The sequence below is a fragment of the Zychaea mexicana genome, assembly GCF_025766255.1.
Source record: "Zychaea mexicana strain RSA 1403 chromosome Unknown BDB00scaffold_24, whole genome shotgun sequence".
Classification (NCBI taxonomy): domain Eukaryota; kingdom Fungi; phylum Mucoromycota; class Mucoromycetes; order Mucorales; family Lichtheimiaceae; genus Zychaea; species Zychaea mexicana.
Window position 1 is genome coordinate 198,833 of NW_026516687.1, and position 20,355 is coordinate 219,187.

Genomic DNA, 20,355 nt, shown 5'->3' on the forward strand with positions numbered 1-20,355 from the left:
GATTTATTAATATATCTTCTTTATCAATTTTACAAATATTTTTTTTAAAATTAAATTTTTAGAATTTATTCTATTATTAATATTTAAATCTTTAATATTAAAACAAACATTTTTACTAAATAAACTTAAAAAAGTATCGTTTTATAATTTCTGAGAAATTTTAAAAAAATGTAATAAATATCTAAAAAACAGTTTATCTATCCTTCATTATATTAATTAATAAATTTTTTTTAAAACTTTTTTGTTAATTTTTCTTTTTATGCCAAGACTTAAATAAATCATTATGAATAATTAATATGAAATTAAAGAATAACCTTTTTTCCATAATTTTAAAATATAGAAACTTAAATTAATTTATTTGTTAGGCAAAATACTAAAAATTACTTCATAAATATATAGTTTTGTACTCTATACAACATATAAAACTTAATACATTTTAACCATTGTTTCTTAATAATATTTATTAAAATTTTAAAAAAAGTTATCTAATATTTTTTTTATGTTTAGAAAAAATTATTGAAATTTTTAAATATTTATCTAATTTTATCAATGGATAGAAAAAACTGTTCTAAACAAGATTAAGAGAATTATATGTAAGAAATAGAAGGATGATACGTACAAGTATACAAAAGAAGAATGTAATTTTGCTCACGGTGAAGATGATATAATCAAAAATAAATGTTATAATAATGGTTATTGTTGGGATGAAGATTGTATTTACGTACATCCTGATGATTGGAACCCTTATAATAATAAAAAAGAATGTTTAATTTGTATAAAAGGATATTGTGATAAAAGAAACAAGAAATATAATCACATTAAAAATATAAATATAAACAATAATGATAAAAATATTACTTTTGAAATACCTAAATGATTTTATTTTATGGAATTAAGTTCTGTTATGTACTATTCATCACGATCTTTACTATTCTATGGACACCTTCAGCAGCCGATCACGGTGTTCACATACGGCAAAACGACCACATCGCTCAATTCCGGAGTCTTAGCATCGAAGTTATTGGCTGCCTTGGCAACCGCGGTCATGAGGGAAGGTGAAAATGCCTGTTTGAGCAAGAATGATCTGGAAAAGCTTACAGCCCTGAGGGTTAACTATTAATATAGTGATTAAAAAAATTTAATAAATTTTTTATAATCTATAATTTCTTTTTATATATCATAAATCACCCATAATGTTCATTAGAAAAGTAAAGTTACACTTAACTTTTTCTAGTTGAACACTTAAATTATATATCAAAAAAAATAACAAATTATTTTTTTTTTTTTTCTTTAAGTCCTTGAAAATATAAATCTTTAATTTATATTTAGCGACTAAAAGGAGCTATAAACCGGGGTTTATCCCCTTTTAAGTCTTTCTATTAAATAAAAAAAGAATTTGTTCTTTTTAGTGAAACGAAGTTTCAATCTTTTTAATAAATTAAAAAGTAAGAAGCAAGGCTTCGCCTCAAAAATTGTAATTTTTGATTTAAAAAAAGACTTGAAGGGTATAAAGACCCGAAAAGTATTAGCTTCGCTAAAATAAAATAAATATTATTTTTTAGACTTAAAGAAAAATAAAATAAAATAATTATTTTTGTTTTTGTTATTATTATTATTAGAATAATAAAAATCTAATCCCAGGATTATATTTTTTGATTTTTTTAAAAGTAATATGGAAAAATAAAAATATAAATTCTAGAATTTAATTTTTAATATTTCTTAAATGAGATAAGAAAATATAATAATTTTTTACAATCTAGTGATTGAAAAAATTTTATAGTTTTCAAAAATATTTATTAATAATGTTTATTCTTCCCTATTCACCAAGGATACCAAGACCAAGGACGTTTTTCTACGTATACTCAGCTTGTTCGAAACTGATGCCTCCATTCCTATCATCGGAAACTCAGTGCTGAATTCTCTTGGCGAGGAGTTGGCCAACTTGTTGTCGCCGTATATATGCACTACAAACAGAACAAATGGCATCCCTTCCCTCATCGACCATTTGCAATCGTATTGATTGTTATACTTCAAAAATTTCAAGCACAGTATAAAACCAGATCAATCATGTACATGGATACCAATGCCTTCATATTCTATACTATTATTGGTGTCGTATCTTCTCCATCTTCTATCCATTATAAAAATACATAATATACTTGTGGGTGACAAGCAACCAGTAAAAGCCTACAAAATCAGAAAGAAAATGAGTATATAACCATATCTATGAACTGTATATTAGTGATACTGATTTAGTTAGAATCCATATTGAAACAATTTGAGCTTCAGGAGCAGAGTCCGTGATGTTGACAATGGAGTGTGTGTTGGTGGTGGGGGGGTGTAGAGGTTTCAGCTGTAGTATCATAACTGCAGAGGCGGAGAGGTTGTTGTTGTTGTGGAAGTATTGTTTATTTTCGTTTTAAGCAAGAAATTTACTTTCATAAATATATACTATGGGTCTTAAACTTTGAGGACTTTGCTCAAAAACTTAAAGATCATCATTTTACAGCTATAGTTTGAAGTCGATCGTTGCTATAAAAATTGACTGATACTTTAAATGCTGGTGATTATTGTAATTGCAAAAAAGCCCAATGCATTAAGCTGTCGGGGTCTCGGGGTTGCCAAAGAAGTTTAAGACTTGATTCTCAAGAACGTAAGCTTCGAGACGTCGGCGTCTGAGTTCACAGGGTTTGTTTCTTGGGTGACATTGCAAACGTCCTGTTTCAAAGAAGATGGTTTGGTAGCAGCAGGTACTGGTGGTGCACTAGCGAGTGGTTTCGCCAGATGCGCGTCTAATGTTTTATTGCAAGATCAGCACTCATGTTGGTTGCTGCGACGCAGCGAGCAATCACGAACGACGTGAGATGCTGAGTGACATCGGAAGCAGTGTGGTTCCATGTCAGTAAATGGTAATTGAGGTTGTCATCGTCACTGCACTAAGGCATATGGTGGTCCAAGGTGGTGCAAGGTGGTGAAAGCTTATTCGCCTTCCAACAGTTGTTGATCAATCACTGCAAATCCGTTCCCATGAATAGATTGGTAGCTTGGTCGCGGTAGACATCAACGTCCATGACACGGCTGTACATGGTTATGGTCTTTTGGAGAACTTTCACCTAATTCCTCTGGATCCAGCAAACGTGGATGGGTCAAGCGGATTTTCTTAATTTGGTTGAAATTTTGGAAACGCCTGCCCTAGCATGTCCGACGCGTCTTCTTTTAGCACTATGGCAACAATTACTGGACTTGCAAGCAAAAGACAACTCAATGACGGTAACGCTATTCCATGCGTTGGTTTTGGTGTTTATAACACCAAACCTGGCATTCAAACTGAGCAAGCTCTCCTTTGGGCTTTAGAGGTATACAAAAGAATAAACATACAATCAGCTTGATTAAATTACTCCAGACCTTTTAAACGAAAACAATGTATTACAGGCTGGTTATCGTCATGTCGATACTGCTTCTTGCTACCGAAACGAAGAAGGTGTTGGCAAGGCTCTAAGCAAAACGTGAGCTCAGAACTAGTCGTACCGTCCTTGCAGCAACAAATTGCGCGATTTCTTTTGTGGTTACTCCTTTTGCTAATCAATTCTTCCATCATTTTATTAGACAAGTGCCTCGTAGCGACGTAATTATCACGCTAGATTGCGCCATATTTTAATATGAGATTGAGACACTAATCTTGTTTGAAAATAGATATTCGTTACCACCAAGCTCTGGGATACGGATCAAGGTTATGAAAAGGCTTTGGCAGCTTTCGATAAGAGTATTGGTAAGCTCGGCTTAGATTATGTGGATCTGTACCTTGTCCACAGTCCTTCTCCCGGCACCAAGCTTCGTCTCGAAACATGGAAGGCAATGGAGCATTTAAAAAAGTCTGGCAAGGTTAAGAGCATCGGTAAGTATTCAATTTTTTCAGATCGCATATGTTCCCTTGAAAATAAACAGAAGCATACAAACTCGTATATAAGGTGTTTCAAATTACGGCGTGCATCACTTGAAGGAACTGCTTGAAGTTTGCGAAATTAAACCCGTTGTGAACCAGGTCGAGGCACGTATACATTACATTTCAGGGAAATAGATAAAGAATGCTCTATTAATCAGCAAATGCTCCATCCCACCAGATTACACCTTATCTCGCACGCACAGATATCGAAAAGTTTTGCAAGGAGCATAACATTATACTTGAGGCGGTAAGGCAGCTCTCCGAGGAACAGATAATACGCAAGGATTCCTCCGATATACTTACGATGGACACATAGTACTCTCCCTTGACAATGGGAGAAAAGCTTAAAGATTCGGCACTTGTTGAGATCGCAAACAAATATAACAAGAGCACAGCGCATATTCTCATCCGATGGTAAAGACTATTCACCTATCCGAAAACGCGTTTTCATACAAGCAATATCTAAACCTCGCACTGTTTGTTTCTTCCTCCTTCCTAGGTCCATCCAACACGGTTACGTCCCGTTGCCCAAGTCCGTTCACCAAGAGCGTATCGTCAGCAACACGGAGGTTTTCGACTTTGAGATCAGCGATGAAGACATGAACACATTGGATGGTTTCGACGAGCATTTTGTGACAGAATGGGATCCAACTCGCTATGACTAGTTCCGACCCTCCAACACCCCCATCACCCAACAGTATTAAATCCAGGCTCTCTTTTCTGCTGATATCCAAAGCAACATATGTCATGATAACGAGTCAAGCGTTCCGAAAAATATATGCAGTACTGCGTATGTTGTTGTATATGTGGGTTGTTTTTTGCTTATCGTTTTTATTCGAGCCGAGATACAAAGCGTGAACAAAAAATAAGCTTAGAAAACAAGAGCAGCACCCTTGGTCTTCTTGTCACCACCCAATTCGAAGTGCTTGCAGCGCTTGATGGGGAGCTGCATCTTGTACTTGCAGGCTAAAAGAAAAGTATAACGTATCAGCTTTGTACTCCAATTTCGTTCGTCAGTTGTCGTAAATTGACTCAAAAAAATAATTACCAGTGCATTCAAGACGGAGCACAATCTTCTTGGTGGTCTTTGCCTTCTTGTGGAAAACGGGCTTGGTCTGACCACCATAACCGGACTGCTTACGATCGTAACGACGCTTACCCTGGGCAGCCAACGAAGCCTTACCAGTCTTGTACTGGGTGACCTTGTGGGGAGTGTGCTTGCGGCACTTGGCGCCCTTGCAGAAGGTGTTGCGGGTCTTGGGAATGTTCACCTACATTCGAAATGCATATATTATAGAAATCAATATCCACCCTTTCTTTTCATTGACCTGATCGATCCATCCATCAGAGTCATCCATTCATCCATCTATCTAGCCGTTCGTATGTTTCATTCTTTAACGCGTTTCGTCGTCGTCCCTTCTTCCTTTTTCATATTGACACACATACCATTTTTGAAGCAAAGGAAGAGGCCGTTCAATGATGTTCGCCTTCATCCAATAAAATCGAATCCCGCTGTAAAAAGGAAGCCCTATTCTGCAATTTCATTCGCTGAGCGTATTCATAATTAGACTTTATGCTCCTCTCCTCTGTTCTTTTCTGATACAATACAATATCCTCTTCATCGATAGCTGGTTTGCCCTTTTTTTCAGTTGATAAATGCTCTTATAGGTTGTCAAAGGCTTAACTAATAGTATGCGTGTGCTATTAGCTCCACTAACTTTCGTTGGGGTATTTTTCTGGCTGGGCTCAATATAATGATGTGGCACCTGCACTTTATCTTAAGAGACCACCACTCGACGTTGTAGTCAAAGCTGCTCTAGGGCCTGCGCAACCACATTTATTCAGCGGATCTATCAACCATCTTCCATACGACCAAAGGTTTTATTAGCATAACTCACACACTATGAGAGTTTAAAATTACGTGAGATGTAAGTAGAAAGCTAAATACCGCAAGCTTGAATACACATATGAGCATGCTGTTAGTATGTTTGAAGCTTTGAACGAAGTGAAAAGATTAACGTATGTTTGAACGGAAGCATATCTACTAAAAGTCATCTGTGGATGCCCAGTGATGAGTAAAGGAACGTTATGTTAAACGGCGACTACATGACTCTAAAAGCAGCAAGTTCGTAACTCGAGGGATGTGTTCCAGAATATGGAAATCATACATAGAAACACACACACTTTCTCTTATTGCATAATTTTCTACCCTTATATTACTTCACAAGCACAAGTAGTGCACACAGCATCTTGTTATAATACAAATAATCACAGTTCGCAACCCTCGGGTCCACCTAGCACCCACGATTTAATATTGCTTGATTCTCCTTTTCTTTGTCGTGATTGAAATATATAATAATACAAATAAAAATACAAGGTAAAAGTACATGATAATAATTTAAGCAATGACGTTGAAAACTTTGCGATACCAAGGCAAATTCCTCTCCTCTGCTTCTTCCTGTTCCATTTCAAATCGAGATACACGTCCCGTATCAAAATCTAGATTTGAAAAACGGACGAAAAAAGCTATTAGTACTATACATAATAGAGTTGGCCTCACTTTTCTCGAGAATTGCTTGCTCTAAACTCACCAACTTCATCCAATGGGACCACGCGCGTACGTCGAACAAGCTTGTAAATAACATAGCAGAGAATGGCTGGTACGATACCAATGTAGTTTGTGACGAACAAAACGCCATCGAATTCGGGTGTAAATGCAGTGTACCCCTGACCCAGAATAATGAGGATACACAGTACACAAGCAAAAATGGCAGAGTAGGGATAAAGGAATGCTTTGTAGGGTAAGTCTTCGAGAAGTCTTCCTTGTCGCTTGTATGCACGTCGGAAACGGAGATGGACGAATGCAATGCCCCACCAACTGATAAAGCCACTGACAGCGGTGATACTTAAGAACCAGTTGAAAGCTTCAGAAGCGCTATAGATAGATGCGAATACACAGGCAAAACCGATAATTGAAGAGATAATGACGGCCCTATAATTTTTCGTGACAAAGTTTGATAAGGTTAGAAATTTCATTTCCTTGGTTAAAGCAAGAGAAAAAAAACCACACTTACCAGTAAGGCGAACCGTAGCGGTTGGTGCGTGAGAGAAATGCAGGGCCGTTACCATCATGGGCAAGACCGAGTAAGGTGCGCGAGCAGGTATAAAGCGCCGAATTGGCAGCTGACAACACACTAAATCAAAAGGTTCAAAAAGATTTAATTAGTTCTATTTATGCACTTCGATATCAACTACAATACTTGCCTAGTAAGAATAATGGCGTTGATCACGTGAGCGCCTGCATCAATTCCTGCCTTTTGGAAAACTAGTGTGAAAGCAGCTGTTCCGGCGCTGTCGTCGCTATTCTCAAGATTCGGATCGTCATTTGGCAAAGTGATACCAAGCAAGAACATGGTGACGATATAAAAGAAGACGATACGCCAGAATGTATTACGGATAGCTCGGGGTACAGTCTTTGTGGGATTCTTTGCTTCACCAGCAGTGATACCAACTATAATCGATTGCATTTATGTTAATTTTTACGAATGATTATTACTAGCAGATACTTGAAATAAAAATCTTGGTTAGAAACAACTTACCGATTTCTGTGCCCTGGAAGGAGAAACCTGCAGTAAGAAGCACACTAACAGTTCCCACACCACCGCCTACGAAAGCACCAGGATCATGCCAGTATTTGAAACCGATAACTTCACCGCCCAGACCACCTGTGGATACACAAATGGCTATATAATAATACTTTGAGTTAGCAAGAGCTATCCATTAACTTCTCACACACTGTTTTCAGTTACTGTCCAGACTGCTTACCAATGATGATAAAAACGATAGTAATAAGAATCTTGATGAGAGCAAACCAGTACTCCAGTTCACCATAGATTCTATATTACCGAAATAATAGCAACAATACGTACACGTCGCTTATAAGTCAGTGATATGACCATGATGTATGCATAAATTCTAGCATCAGTTTGCTGGGCAATCTTACCGAACTCCAACTAAGTTAATGGCAATGATAAGAACCAAGAAAATAGCAGACCATGCAGCGTCTGGCATTACTGGCTTCCACCAGTTAATAATGGTTGCAGCAGCAGAAAGTTCTGTTACGAAAGAAAAAAAGAAAGGAATGAGAGACTAAACCCAGAGTCACATGGGACATATGCGTTGTTCGTAAGCTCGAAACATCGACGAACCTGTAGCAATTGTAACCGCCTGCAACGCAGCAAAATCGAATATATAACACACAAGTGGGTGATTATGTGTTCAGTAAAATATATCATAGTTGCAGTATCGAAATAGAAAACATACATACCCACTGTGGACCCAGGGGTCATTGCAGAGTAGCAAAAAAGGAAAGGTGATAAGTAAGCTTCTTCATAGAAAATAGAAGGAGCTGCATGCATTTTACACATGTGCATGGGCATGCATGATAGTTTACAATCTGAATACTTACTGAAAACCTATGAGATACACATTGAAATCTGTGAGAAAAAGAAACTTTACTAACCAAGATAATAGTGATACTTACCAATAGTTCCAGCCTAAAGCGAATCCCAATGAAGGGTCGATGAAGCGAGTTGCGTAATGATTAAAAGATCCGGACACTTTATTTTGGAGTGAGAGGGAAAAAAATGTAAAATGTTAGTTACGTCTAGCTTATGCGATATTCGAGCAATGAGTCGGTCCGTGCTGTTGTTTGCTGTTTTACCTGGCATAAACGTTGCCATCTCTCCCAAACATGTCATAATACAGTAAACCTATATCCGGTCAAAGAGAATATATACATGAGGCCCTGGAGACTACTTTACTTTCCATTGATTCTGCTTACCATAAAACCAATAACACAATAAGCGATCAATGCACCACCAGGTCCAGCCTATTAATCGAACACATCGGAATTGTCGATATATAAATATACAGAAAGTCTAACTGTCGTCGTTTCGTATAAGTTGTTATTCCTCACCGTCGCAATATTCTGTCCGGAACTCAGAAACAGACCCGTACTATAAGAAAGATATATTACAAGGTGCGTCAATTTGTTTGCTTGTCAACCGAGAAATTAAGGTATCGTCTGTCGCTTATTGTTAAAATAACGTCCAGTCAACCACGAGATACACTTACCCAATGGCGCCACCTAACGAGATCATTTGGATATGACGTGCGTTTAGACCTCGCTTTGTTCCTTGGAACGTTGTCTCTGGGTCGACGGCGCTCTGTTGGGACATGCATGTTGGGTCGTATTCGTCAAGCTTCTCGCTGCCGTGAGTCATACCCGTTTCATTGTAGTATTGCTCCTTTGCGCCCTCTTCGAGGCGGCTTATTTTCTCGGACATGTAATAGAGATGAGGGTATGTATGGAAATACGCGGGAAGAAGATTGGGGAAGCGGAAGAGAAAGAAGGAAAAAAGAAAATACAAAAAACAAGCGATCTTCAGTCTTTCTTTTTTTTTCCGTTGCCGACCACTTTAGACACAACGAAGGAAAACCCAGCCCAGCCACCCAGCAAAAGATACGCAAGGCCCTCATGCTATGCATTGCAATCGGGTTGATGCAGCTTATGCACGTCTGCAGTCTATTAATACCTTCTTCTTGACATAGAGGAGATAACGCGACATCACGTATCTCAAAACGAACAAATTTCCCAATATGAAATTTAAACAAACGTAGTGTGTCACCTGTTCTTGTCCTTTTCGAATGCAAATTGACCATTTTCGGAGCCGTGCGAAACGTTTTGAACTCAATCTCTTTCTGTGCGATCGGATCGGATGGGGCCTGCTGTGTTTTCTAATTTTGTAGTCCAGGGTCATAACAATGAGCGCTTACTTTGCTTATCTTTTTATTAATGATTGAACTGCATCAGATTTAGCTACATAGAATTTATCAGTTTTTGCTACCAAGACGATAAGCTTCTAAAACAGGATATTACGCAGACGAAACTGACCGTATTCCTACCGCTTATTATATGTTGAAAATCCCAAATAAGGTAAATCACTAGGGTAATACTTTTTTCTTCTTGCCAAGATAAGGAAAAATAAGAACGCCGTTTGAATTGGGAAGGCTTGTCATTGGACTACTCGCACTACTACACATATGGCTCGCTCGTTCAGCCAATCAATGTCACTTGTGGTCGGAGTAGAGCGTTTTCAGGTGTCAGTTCCCTAGTCGGTGTAATTGTCGTTTGAGTGCCTCCACAAGCGACTTAAAGCCGTCCCGAATATGGCGGTTGCATTAGGCTTGGGAATCTCATCAGTGGAACAGTGGTCATTACTCGTGGTAGCACTTGCTTTGACGCTGACACTTGACACACTGACTCGTAATAATTATAAACGGCGTCTTTGTTTAACAAAATTTCACATACCAACTAGCAATTTCCCGCTAAATCTAACATTGACCACTACAGTCGCAGGGTCTGTCTAAAAGACATAAAAGTTTCCTTATGCAAAATGGGTCAAGGAACTGACTTAAGTATAATTGATAGATGACACGATGATTGCGTTCACAATACTTCTTTCTGACAACTTGACATACAAGTAATTTGAATTAACACTTTTTTACTCTCGATCAATCTACTACCTTGCTTTTCTCTCTTTATCTGTCAATGCCACCATCATAATGACCACCAACAGTGCCAGTATATTTAATGCAAGACGTATAATAACGTCAACGGATATCGCATTTACTCGAAATTGGTTTATACATCAAGACCCTCTAGAAATCTATGCATGAATATACAAAACTGTATAACACATATAAGCAGTAGTAGCACTTTACGAATAGCGATGGCTGCCGGTGAGAAATAAATCTGATAATACCATTCCAGATAGCAAGTTGTTGTTTTCTAAAACGTACCGGGAGTATCATTCATCGTGTCTGTCGACAAATGTTACGGCAGTTGCAAAAAACAGTTTCGGTCCTCTGATCCGTAAAGAGTTCCCAGACAGTTTTGCTAAGCCTTCATCTCAGGATGCATTCTCACTTCAACGTCGCTCGTCGTTATCGTTGTTTGTCATCTGTTGGAACGCCGTCGTCTGCTATCACTTCCATGGTCTCTCTAACATCTTTTAAAAATGAGGAAGAGACATTGTTGTCACGTATCCGATCCGTCGATGGTCAGCACCAGCACAATTACCACAGTGACGACAGCTGCAGGTCGACTCTATATATATATACAATCTTTTGTTTTTCCCCTTCCTCTTTTCTTTCCTTTTGCGTTTTATTCCTTTAGAGCCAGCAACAGAATATCGTCAGGAATACATCGCTAGAAAGCATTAAAATCTTTTATCATCATCATCGACGTTGTTATCAGCAAAGCCCTTGTCAATGATCTTTGGAAACAACAGAAACAATCAGAGAGATTCTGCTATGAGCAGTTATACAAGGGAAAGAGCATCATCAGCATCAGCGACCGCACAGGTCCCAAACGAGCAATTCCTTGTCCAGCGGTCTATTAGTGACACCAACCCGCAAGCATCTGCAATTGACACTCGATTTCCTTCATCAAACTCCCTTACGCAGCAAAATGCAATGAGTGATTTCTTGAGCTTCTACAAGGATCATTGCAACGAAGTCTTGGAACTAATTCAAGCGAGACGACTTGATTATGTAAGGCTTTGTTTCATAACCTTTTTCTTGGTTAATAATTGATAGTAGTAGCAGTAGAACGTTTGTCCTCATACATGGTGTACTGCTCGTACATATTACATACTTTATCATGTAGATAGAGAGCTGTATCGTTGTATTTTATCGGCATCGACTTCCCGAGAAGTTTCCAAATTTGATTCATGAGCAGTTGCAAGAGATAATCGAACCAATTTGCCAGTGTGACACTTCACTCTATGAGGTATGCTTATACTTTAATATGTATTGACTGCTGCATGCATCTGGTGAAATTAAACCTAACATACGAAAATACTCATATCTGCTAACATATTGTTTATTATTAGACCATCAAAGTGAGCATGTTGTCCATTATGTCCTGCTCTCCTACGAACAATGAATTGCTTGCAGCAGTAGAAGAGTACACACACCAGCTTGAGAACTATCTGAAGAAGGGGTTGGAAGGATATCCTATTAAGCTATTCGAAAAAAAAGTGCAGGGTATACATTACTTTTTTTTAATAATGTTTTGCTCTTTTGATACTGACAACAAGCAATATTGTATTAAGTATACTACTTCTCATGATGTTCCTCGTACTATAGTGGCCCGCGCCTTTGTGTCTAAATCATGGCGACATATTAGACTTATTCGCTTGGCAGAATCTGTTGCTACCTTGATATACCGACCAGATGTTTTGAATGCCTTGCGGACGAATTGGGAAGGCGTTGACATAGCTTTTGCCATTGATCATGCGTCGCGCTTACCACGCGAAGAGTGCTGTGTTGCGGATGGTAAGAAAATCAAGCGTATAAGTAAGTATCCTCCGTAACTTTGCTGTACGATAAAAATTATGACTTTTTTTCCCATGAAGCTAATGATAATGAGTAACGTGCATCTTTCAGTGGTCGACAACATTGGCGATCTATTATGTGGCAGAGTTGAATTTATGCTGTGGATTACTCAGATGGAATCCGTAATTGAGCATTATTTGAGTCTGCTCTTACCATCACTTGTAAGTCTTTGCTAGACTGCGTCATCATCGATTTTGTTGTGATACTAAGTACGAGTAAATGATCATTAAAGTAATATACTTCTTTATGACAAAACTTAGGCAAATGATGTCAGACGTTTTCGATTCTCTGCAGAACAGTTCATGATGAACTGGACGTTCTACACAACTCTGATACTGGAAGAGTTGACTTTGGCGAACGTAGAGAGCATTGGTATGCCAATATGAAAATGAGCTTCTATAAACTTACAACTGGTAGTACCTACAAAGCTGACTCTCACAATGTTGCATATGTTCTGTGTGGATAGGGAACTTCAATGTACTTGTTTTCTTCTTGAACGAATTAATCCAGTTTTTCGTCGAAGCATCCATAACAAAAATCTCGGGTAGCAGCCCTTAGCAGAGTAGTCAAAGCACCTATTATGACATCCATGCATTATCAATAAAAATACCGTTTTCAAAAGCACATGTTCGTCTATATTTTAAATTTTTTATTTGACAAAAAATCAAGAGATACTTTGATTATAACTGCTGTATCATGTGGCAAACAATTCTGTCAGTTGATTTTCCCTTCATGAGAGATCGACGATAAAATTGTGTACAGAAATCTTAACACCTCTGACTGCTCAAATTGAGTTCAATCATTACTTAATTAGCACTTGGCCTATATTTGAGACAATCAAGAGCTCACTTATTTGGGACGGTGAATATAATTAAGCCGAGTTCGGCAGCGAAAAGTTACATAAGCAATGGCCCTGTTTCTTATTTATTAGGAATGCTCCTGCCGACAATGATAAAAGACAGATGTGTGATTCATGTATGCTTTTCAGTAAGAGAAGAAGACCATGCACATATGAGCAGACGGAGCCGCATCCCTATCAAGCAGCTTGAAGCAGATCAAGATCGTCCATCTAAAACAAAATGCTGCTCCAAATCTGCTATCTGTCAATCATTGTTGGTGTCAATAAACATTAACTACATAGTGTAGTAAAAAGGGTGCGAAACTATTTTATATAATCTAGTAGCTAAAATAAACGTGATGCCTTTCTTTTTATTATCGTTGTATGAATGTGTGTGTTTTAATCGGTTTCCTCTGTAGCGAGATTGAATAGAACGATCTTATTAATTTGATTGCTGCGATGCGGCAAAACTGTGCTGAAAATTATAACTTACCGGTATGGTATCCACTACGGCGCATTTCTGCCAAAATACGGCGTGCATTTGTCAATTCGGCATCCAGTTTTAAAATCTTGACTTGCTGTTCCATTTCTCTTCGCTTGAACTCGTGTACTGACAGCTTGTTAAAGTCAATATCCAAACCGTCGCTCTCGGCCTTTTGAGCCACCAGGTTGCGAACCTGCTTGACAAGCTCAGCAGCAGCATCCTTGACTGCCTTGGCCGCCATTTCCAGACGTTCCTGAGTACGCGACATGAACGTCGACTTGACGCGCGAGGCAGCGACCAACTGAGCTGTGGCAGCGCTGACTTCATTGGACGCAACAATCAATTGTTCCAACGAATGCGTTTTGCTGATAACACCATCAGCAGCTTCCACCAACAGATTAGTGGCCACAGCGACGGCCTTGGCGGCGGAAATCAAACCCTCGGTCCAGCGGTTATGCTTCTTGTAGAATGCGGCCTTGGATGAGGTACCGCGGCCCTGGGCAACAATTTCTTGCTGAGAGGCGGTGGCGCATTTGATCAAATTGGCAATAGCATTGGTCAATGCCAAAACAGAGTTCAGGAGGAGCTTGTGCACCTGCAGATCGGTGGCCGAGAATTCTGGGTTGCTGGGTCGTTGCATCAATGCCTGGATCTTAGCAGTAGCTTCTTCAATAGCCCGTGCAGCATTGGACATTTCTTGTTCGACCAGATCGCCAATTTCGGTTTCAGCCAGCTTGTTAATGTCAGTAGCGCCAGTTAGAATCAGGTCTTCAGTCTTTTGCGACAGTTTGGTAAGTGCTTCTTGCACACGCATGTCGCCTTGGATAAGGACCTCGGGTCGCTGTGCCAGTGGGAGCATTTTGAGATAGCTCGACATGACACTGCTAAAGTATTGAATGACAGATTCGGCAGACTGGCGTGCCATCTTGATGATCTCGTCAATATCTGCGTCGTTCAGAACAAGGCGAGTGATACCCTTAGCGTGTAAAAGAACGTCAATGATAGTTTCGGCAAATTCAAGAGCTCGGGTAATGGTAACAGTGTGATCACCAGAGTTGCTGCCGTCCAAGAATTTGCTGAACGCAGACATGAACTCGACAGACATGATACTCGCTCGCTCAATCATAGAGAGAGTTAGTTCGGGTGTCGCGTTCTCGTTGCCGTGATTGCCAGGGTTCTCAAGTTCGTACACGCCATCGTTGACCTTCTGCACACACGTTGTCAAGATGCTATCCAAAATCTGGTTGAGCTTATCGGCCTGTTGTGCTTCCAGGCGATCGAGTTCTTCTTGCAAATCTGCTTGTCTGTCGTTCTACAAAATAACATGAATATTTAGCCTTTCAAACCTTCCCTTGTGTATAAATAAAACTACTTACTCCTTGTAATTCGGCAAGTTGTGCCAAGACCTCATCCATACCAGCCTGCAAGACAGCGATCTCTTCGTCTTTTTCCTAGATTATAACAAAGGTGTACAGATACGATCGATAAGCTATTTCGCATTTTAATCACTGTTATTTCCAGAAAATTACCTGACGAACACGATCAGCATCACCTTGCTGATCCTCCATTTGCCTCAAAAATTCATCGATAATTGCTTGTTTCTCGGTCAAACTTGCTTCTAATTCAGCCTTCTCACGGTTAAACTTGGTCAATAAAGCACTGACTTCGGCACCCTTGGATTTCCCAGCGTTCTGAGCTTGGTTTCGTGCATCATCCAATTCACGTTGAAGACGTTCGACATCATCACGTTGATTCTTGAAAATAATAATTAAATATTTTAGTTATTGAGTGAAACACCAAGCCGCCAAGAATTGCAATTTACTTACTCCTTGAAGTCTTGCCAGTTCGTTGCGTGCTCGATCACGTTCACGGATCAGATCTGCCAATTCTACGTTCTTGGCACGCATATCGGCTTGCATGCGTTCTAATTTCTCATTGGCTTCCTGTGCTGAATTGGCCTTGACTTGAAGTTGCTTGTACTTGTTCAAAAGATCAATGTGCTCCTTACGAAGCTGACTGTACAATTTTGCGAGGGCTTCGTACTTGTTCTTCCACATTTGAATTTCATCTGAAATACCCTCGTGTTAACCATCATGCGTAGAAGAAATCTTTTCTTTTTCCTCGTTTCCTCTTACTTTGTAACGATCGGATCAGTTCATCCTTGGATGCATCTCGCTGTTGAACGTGTGCATTCACTTGCACCAGTTCCTGTTCCAAAGCCTTCACTCGCTATATAGCCATACCACAAACAAAACCATTAGCTTATCCATTTGTATCTTAAATTGCACTTCTTTAGTAAGGTGTTTTTTATGCAAGCTTACTCGATCATATTGTTCCAAAAGCATCTGATCACGTTCCAGCTGGTTACGATAGTTCAATAACTGCATTTCCAGGTCGTTAATTCTGCCTGCTTGGTGATTTTGCATCTGCTGACGCAATAATTCCTCTTGCTGTTGTCGCTCACGCTCGGCCAGTAACCGTTGTTGTTCCTCAAAATCGCGCTGTTGCTGCATTTGCATCTGTCGCATACGTTCTTGTTCGTCAGCACGTTGCTGTTCCAGTCGCTTTTGCTCTTCTTCATATTCGCGTTGTTGCTTCGCTTGCTGTTCGGACCAGAAATCAATGACAGGTTCTGGTGATGGTTGAGATGGAGCAGTCGTTTCAACGGGCGAAGGTCGCTTGGGAAGCTTGGGTGTACTTGCTTCAATCAAAGATGGTGGGTCGTTAGGAAGTTTAGGTACATCGATTAAGCTCGTGAGATATTTCAGGTTTGAGCATTCGTAGTAGAACTTGAGCAAATTGTAGTGTTGACCGTTGTAACGCTGACGCAGTGGCGCTAAAGCATCCGTGGCACCCGTTCCTATACCCATTTTTATAGTTTAATTTTCCAACACAATTCCATCGCCTTGGATTTATATATGCATACATTATTCTCGGTACTTACGTTTATGCATGGCGCGTAACATGCTAGTGATAAAGGTGTAAATACCGTAGCTTTCTTCAACAAGAGGGACCAAAGATGCAATGCGGCATTCATTGTTGGTAGCCGTGCGGAAGCTGTTGAACACGACCTTCTGGAACCGGTCGATATGATCTTGCAACTGCATCAAGTCGTTGATCGTCTCGAACCTATAGAAACCCAGAGAAAAAATGTAAAGCCAATGTTGTACACAAGCTTTACACCAAGAAACCGAGAAACATACCCTTCGTTTGGATCGTCAATGTTCTTCAAACTAATGTACTCTTCATAGCCAAAGCTGCCGTTGAACTCGGGATGATTACGATGGTACGAAAGCTTGTGCAATAACAAATCGACGTAGTTGCGGATCAACGTGCCATATCCACGTACACCGTCGGCCATGACGCTACGAGTACACGCCTCGAGCCAGCCTGTCTCGCGAAGCGCATCCTTGATAACCTATATATTTTTTTACCCCTCCCCTATCAATATAAGCCCCGGTAGAAGCAAAATTAATATTGATTGAAAGAACAATTACGTTGGGATGGCCATCGTGGATGATCCTGTGGACAGTAATGAGCGCTTTGAAAGTTTGAACTTCGTCCGAAAGCAATGGCTGCACCTTGATAACGTTCCATACGACTGCCGAGGTACGATGATCCCATGTATACACAATGCACTCTAGTTGACGAGATGAAAGTGTCAGGCACACCTTGTATAATATTCAGAAACGCACATAACCCTGGTTTCTTTTTTTTCAGAATTGCTCTAGCTTACTTCGAACATGCTTTTGCTTTGGTGCAGTTTCCTCAATGCTCGTCGCTTTCTTGATGCTCTGTGTGAGCTCTGATTCTGCCTTTTCGGCGGAGAGGTATGACATTTGGAAAGATAGAAGGAAAGAAAAAAGAGTGGTGAGGGGGGAAGGAAGGGTTGTTGGGGGGGGAGAGAGAGAGAGGAAAAACCAGGCTAATTTTGCAGGAACTCTTTTCGAGACGTATATTGGGTGAAGACGATTGGGCAAGTCTCGATTCCCGATGAAATACGCATGCCAAAACTGCCTAATAAAGCTTGGCATGTAACAAACATTTATTCTAATTTTTCAGTAAGCTCAGCAAACATGCTTCGCACTTCTTCCACTGGCATGCTTCCCAGAATCTTGCCACTCCGGGTGCGCACATTGACTGTACCGGCATCCACTTCCTTTTGGCCAACCACAAAGATAAAGTTATATCGCTCTAGCTGTGCCTGTCGGATCATCTTGTTGAGTCTGTCTCGAGGTGACCGATCCACATCCACATAATACTGTCCTGGCGCTGATGTGCTGCTATCCCCCGCAGCATTGCTGTTGTTGCTACCCTGTGACAGTTCCTTGGCAACCTTTTCTGCATAGTCTGCAAACTGTGTTGCCACGGGTATCACAACTCCTTGTCGCGGGCTCAACCAGAAAGGCCACTTTCCGCCAGTATGCTCAATTAGAATAGCCATCATTCGTTCAATCGATCCCAGGATAGCACGGTGGACGATGACAGGCGTGCGTGGTTGGTCGTTTTCGTCAACATATTTTAATCCGAAACGTCGTGGCAGTTGAAAATCCAATTGAATTGTTGCTGTTTGATGTGACCGACCGCTCGAGTCCTTGACCATAATATCTATCTTAGGTCCATAGAAAGCACCGTCTCCTTCTTTGACAGACCAAGGTCGTCCCGTACCGCTGAGTGCTTCTTTTAATGAGTCTTCTGCGTGGTCCCATTCCTCGACACTGCCGATATAGTTAGCCTCGGGACGAGTTGACAGCGTCAACTCATAGTGGGGGAACTTGAATGCGGTGTAGACACGGTCCACAAACGATAGACATGCTGCAATCTCGGGTGAGATCTGATTCTCAGCGCAGAAGATATGGGCATCATCTTGATGAAAGCGCCGTACGCGTGTCAAACCTGAAAGTGCTCCAGATGCTTCATTTCTGGTGTTGTACATAATTAAGCATACTGTATCATAGAAAGAGAAGATGAATTGCATTCAAATTTACCTGTGCAAAGGACTGAAGTCAGCCAATCGGATTGGCAAATCTCGGTACGATTTGGGGGTGCTGTCAAAGATTAAACAATGACCAGGGCAATTCATGGGCTTCAAGCCATATAAACTGTCGTCCTCGCCCGCTTCTTCTGCTGACTCGCGTCCGCTGTGTACCATAAACATATCCTCTTTATAGTTTTGCCAGTGGCCACTTGTCTCCCACAGGTCTTTCTTGTAAATAATCGGCGTCATGACCTCTTCGTAGCCATAACGTGTATATTCGTCGCGCAAGAAGTCTTGCAGTTTTCGGACAATGCGGGTACCGTGTGGGAGCATAAATATGGATCCTGGACTACAGGGGTGGATCATGAAAAGCGATTGCGCCTTGCCAATGGCTCGATGATCTAGATCGCTCAGTTGAGCCAAGTCTAAGGAGGTGGTTGTGAGGGGTTTCGGGTCAATCCAGATTCAGGATACATCAAACCCTGTAGATATTTTTTGGCTTTAAAAGAGAGCGCAGTGGAGGTGAACTCGTTACCGTTGGCATTCTCGGTTTGTGCACAAAAAAGTGATCGATTGACATGAAGTGATCGAAGAGCGGTAGTGGGAGGTTCTTAAAAATGAAAAAAGTCATTTACTTTAACGCTAAAAAAACCCCTCGAAATGTCTACACATACAGTACGCCGTAATGGAGCAAAAACATACTAGTGGTGAATATGGCAGCCCGAATGGCCGGTCGCGAACACCTTGAGATCGTGCGTGAAAGCATATTATACCAGGAAGTACCTGTTCAAGGGTCTGTCGGTTCCTGGCAACAGAACAGAAGCAAAACATTTGGAATCCAGCCAATGACAACCACCCTATATCTTGGGATGCGTAGACTCAGTTGATATCTACAGGTCCTTTAATGCAAGACGCTTACGGCAATCTGTAAGCAAAATGAGGCCACAGGTGACATTATCAACTATTAATAACATATATCAAGACCACCTACCGAGTCCACTCGGCAAACAGTATGTCATTTTGAACTACATTCATTCAAGTAGGTGGTTTTTTTTTATCCCTTGTGTTGTCAGGTAAGAGCACCTTTCCACAACCTGCATGGGACTTGGCTGCTTGATAGATTTTATAAGCTTTCTCTCGTTAATCATTGCGACTCGAATAATGGTTCTTTGATACTCTCTATTTTCCCTGCCCCAGCTTTGTTTCAATTTTATTATTTTGAACAGCAAACCGATCAGTTAGCATAATATAACGTCCGCCATCTGTCGTGGAGCTAATAATCAGCAAGTCAGTAGTACTGCATAAAGCAATTCTGTCCGCTTTCGTATTTTGCTATTTGATAGTATAATCGACTCTAGTAAAGGAAAGTGAAGCATTTGTTTTAAATGACGTTCCTGTCGTTTCCAATGATAACATTGTGACCGTGGTTTCAAGATAGATGAAAGCTACTGAAAGCGCTTCTCATTTACACGTTGTGAAGAAGTTCGTCTGTTTGTCGACTGTAGTAACACAACCTTGACTGATTGCTACAAATGAGTGGATTTGTAAATCTATTTTATGTGAAAAAAAGAACCATAACCTTGATTCATGATCTGCATCCGGCAGCATGCACCACCTGCATTATAGTTGTCTCCTGTTTACAGGTTCTT

General features: G+C 40.2%; 6 protein-coding genes across 6 annotated transcripts; 2 read left to right on the plus strand and 4 right to left on the minus strand.

Moving 5' to 3' along the window:
* Positions 1 to 3,224: 3,224 nt before the first annotated feature.
* BDB00DRAFT_882617 (plant-metabolite dehydrogenase) lies at positions 3,225 to 4,608 on the plus strand (the record flags this gene model as incomplete). The annotated part of the gene is made up of 8 exons (XM_053128162.1): positions 3,225 to 3,356; positions 3,433 to 3,506; positions 3,607 to 3,625; positions 3,694 to 3,895; positions 3,969 to 4,048; positions 4,122 to 4,190; positions 4,260 to 4,357; positions 4,443 to 4,608. The coding sequence occupies 8 exons, from the start codon at positions 3,225 to 3,227 to the stop codon at positions 4,606 to 4,608; spliced, it is 840 nt and encodes a 279-aa protein (XP_052981193.1).
* Positions 4,609 to 4,814: 206 nt separating this feature from the next.
* BDB00DRAFT_870918 (60S ribosomal protein L44) lies at positions 4,815 to 5,301 on the minus strand (the record flags this gene model as incomplete). Its single annotated transcript, XM_053126766.1, has 3 exons — positions 4,815 to 4,909; positions 4,992 to 5,214; positions 5,272 to 5,301. The coding sequence occupies 3 exons, from the start codon at positions 5,299 to 5,301 to the stop codon at positions 4,815 to 4,817; spliced, it is 348 nt and encodes a 115-aa protein (XP_052981194.1).
* Positions 5,302 to 6,151: 850 nt separating this feature from the next.
* On the minus strand, positions 6,152 to 9,421 carry BDB00DRAFT_816326 (amino acid permease/ SLC12A domain-containing protein). Its single transcript, XM_053122988.1, has 13 exons — positions 9,080 to 9,421; positions 8,922 to 8,961; positions 8,787 to 8,834; positions 8,667 to 8,715; positions 8,487 to 8,562; positions 8,457 to 8,460; positions 7,947 to 8,092; positions 7,769 to 7,839; positions 7,543 to 7,686; positions 7,208 to 7,454; positions 7,018 to 7,137; positions 6,535 to 6,935; positions 6,152 to 6,442 (listed from the first exon to the last, which is right to left on the minus strand). The coding sequence occupies exons 1-13, from the start codon at positions 9,289 to 9,291 to the stop codon at positions 6,342 to 6,344; spliced, it is 1,659 nt and encodes a 552-aa protein (XP_052981195.1). The 5' UTR covers positions 9,292 to 9,421; the 3' UTR covers positions 6,152 to 6,341.
* A 2,061-nt stretch (positions 9,422 to 11,482) lies between these two features.
* Positions 11,483 to 12,792, plus strand: BDB00DRAFT_786775 (uncharacterized protein; the record flags this gene model as incomplete). Its single annotated transcript, XM_053120638.1, has 6 exons — positions 11,483 to 11,560; positions 11,676 to 11,798; positions 11,902 to 12,055; positions 12,158 to 12,367; positions 12,458 to 12,567; positions 12,667 to 12,792. The coding sequence occupies 6 exons, from the start codon at positions 11,483 to 11,485 to the stop codon at positions 12,790 to 12,792; spliced, it is 801 nt and encodes a 266-aa protein (XP_052981196.1).
* A 934-nt stretch (positions 12,793 to 13,726) lies between these two features.
* Positions 13,727 to 17,567, minus strand: BDB00DRAFT_761006 (I/LWEQ domain-containing protein; the record flags this gene model as incomplete). The annotated part of the gene is made up of 10 exons (XM_053119245.1): positions 13,727 to 15,040; positions 15,105 to 15,179; positions 15,258 to 15,482; positions 15,555 to 15,691; positions 15,864 to 15,957; positions 16,050 to 16,588; positions 16,673 to 16,857; positions 16,932 to 17,146; positions 17,226 to 17,269; positions 17,465 to 17,567. 10 exons carry the CDS (start codon positions 17,565 to 17,567, stop codon positions 13,727 to 13,729), a joined length of 2,931 nt encoding a protein of 976 aa, XP_052981197.1.
* A 206-nt stretch (positions 17,568 to 17,773) lies between these two features.
* On the minus strand, positions 17,774 to 19,072 carry BDB00DRAFT_760957 (threonyl-tRNA synthetase; the record flags this gene model as incomplete). Its single annotated transcript, XM_053119243.1, has 2 exons — positions 17,774 to 18,650; positions 18,717 to 19,072. 2 exons carry the CDS (start codon positions 19,070 to 19,072, stop codon positions 17,774 to 17,776), a joined length of 1,233 nt encoding a protein of 410 aa, XP_052981198.1.
* Positions 19,073 to 20,355: the final 1,283 nt, after the last annotated feature.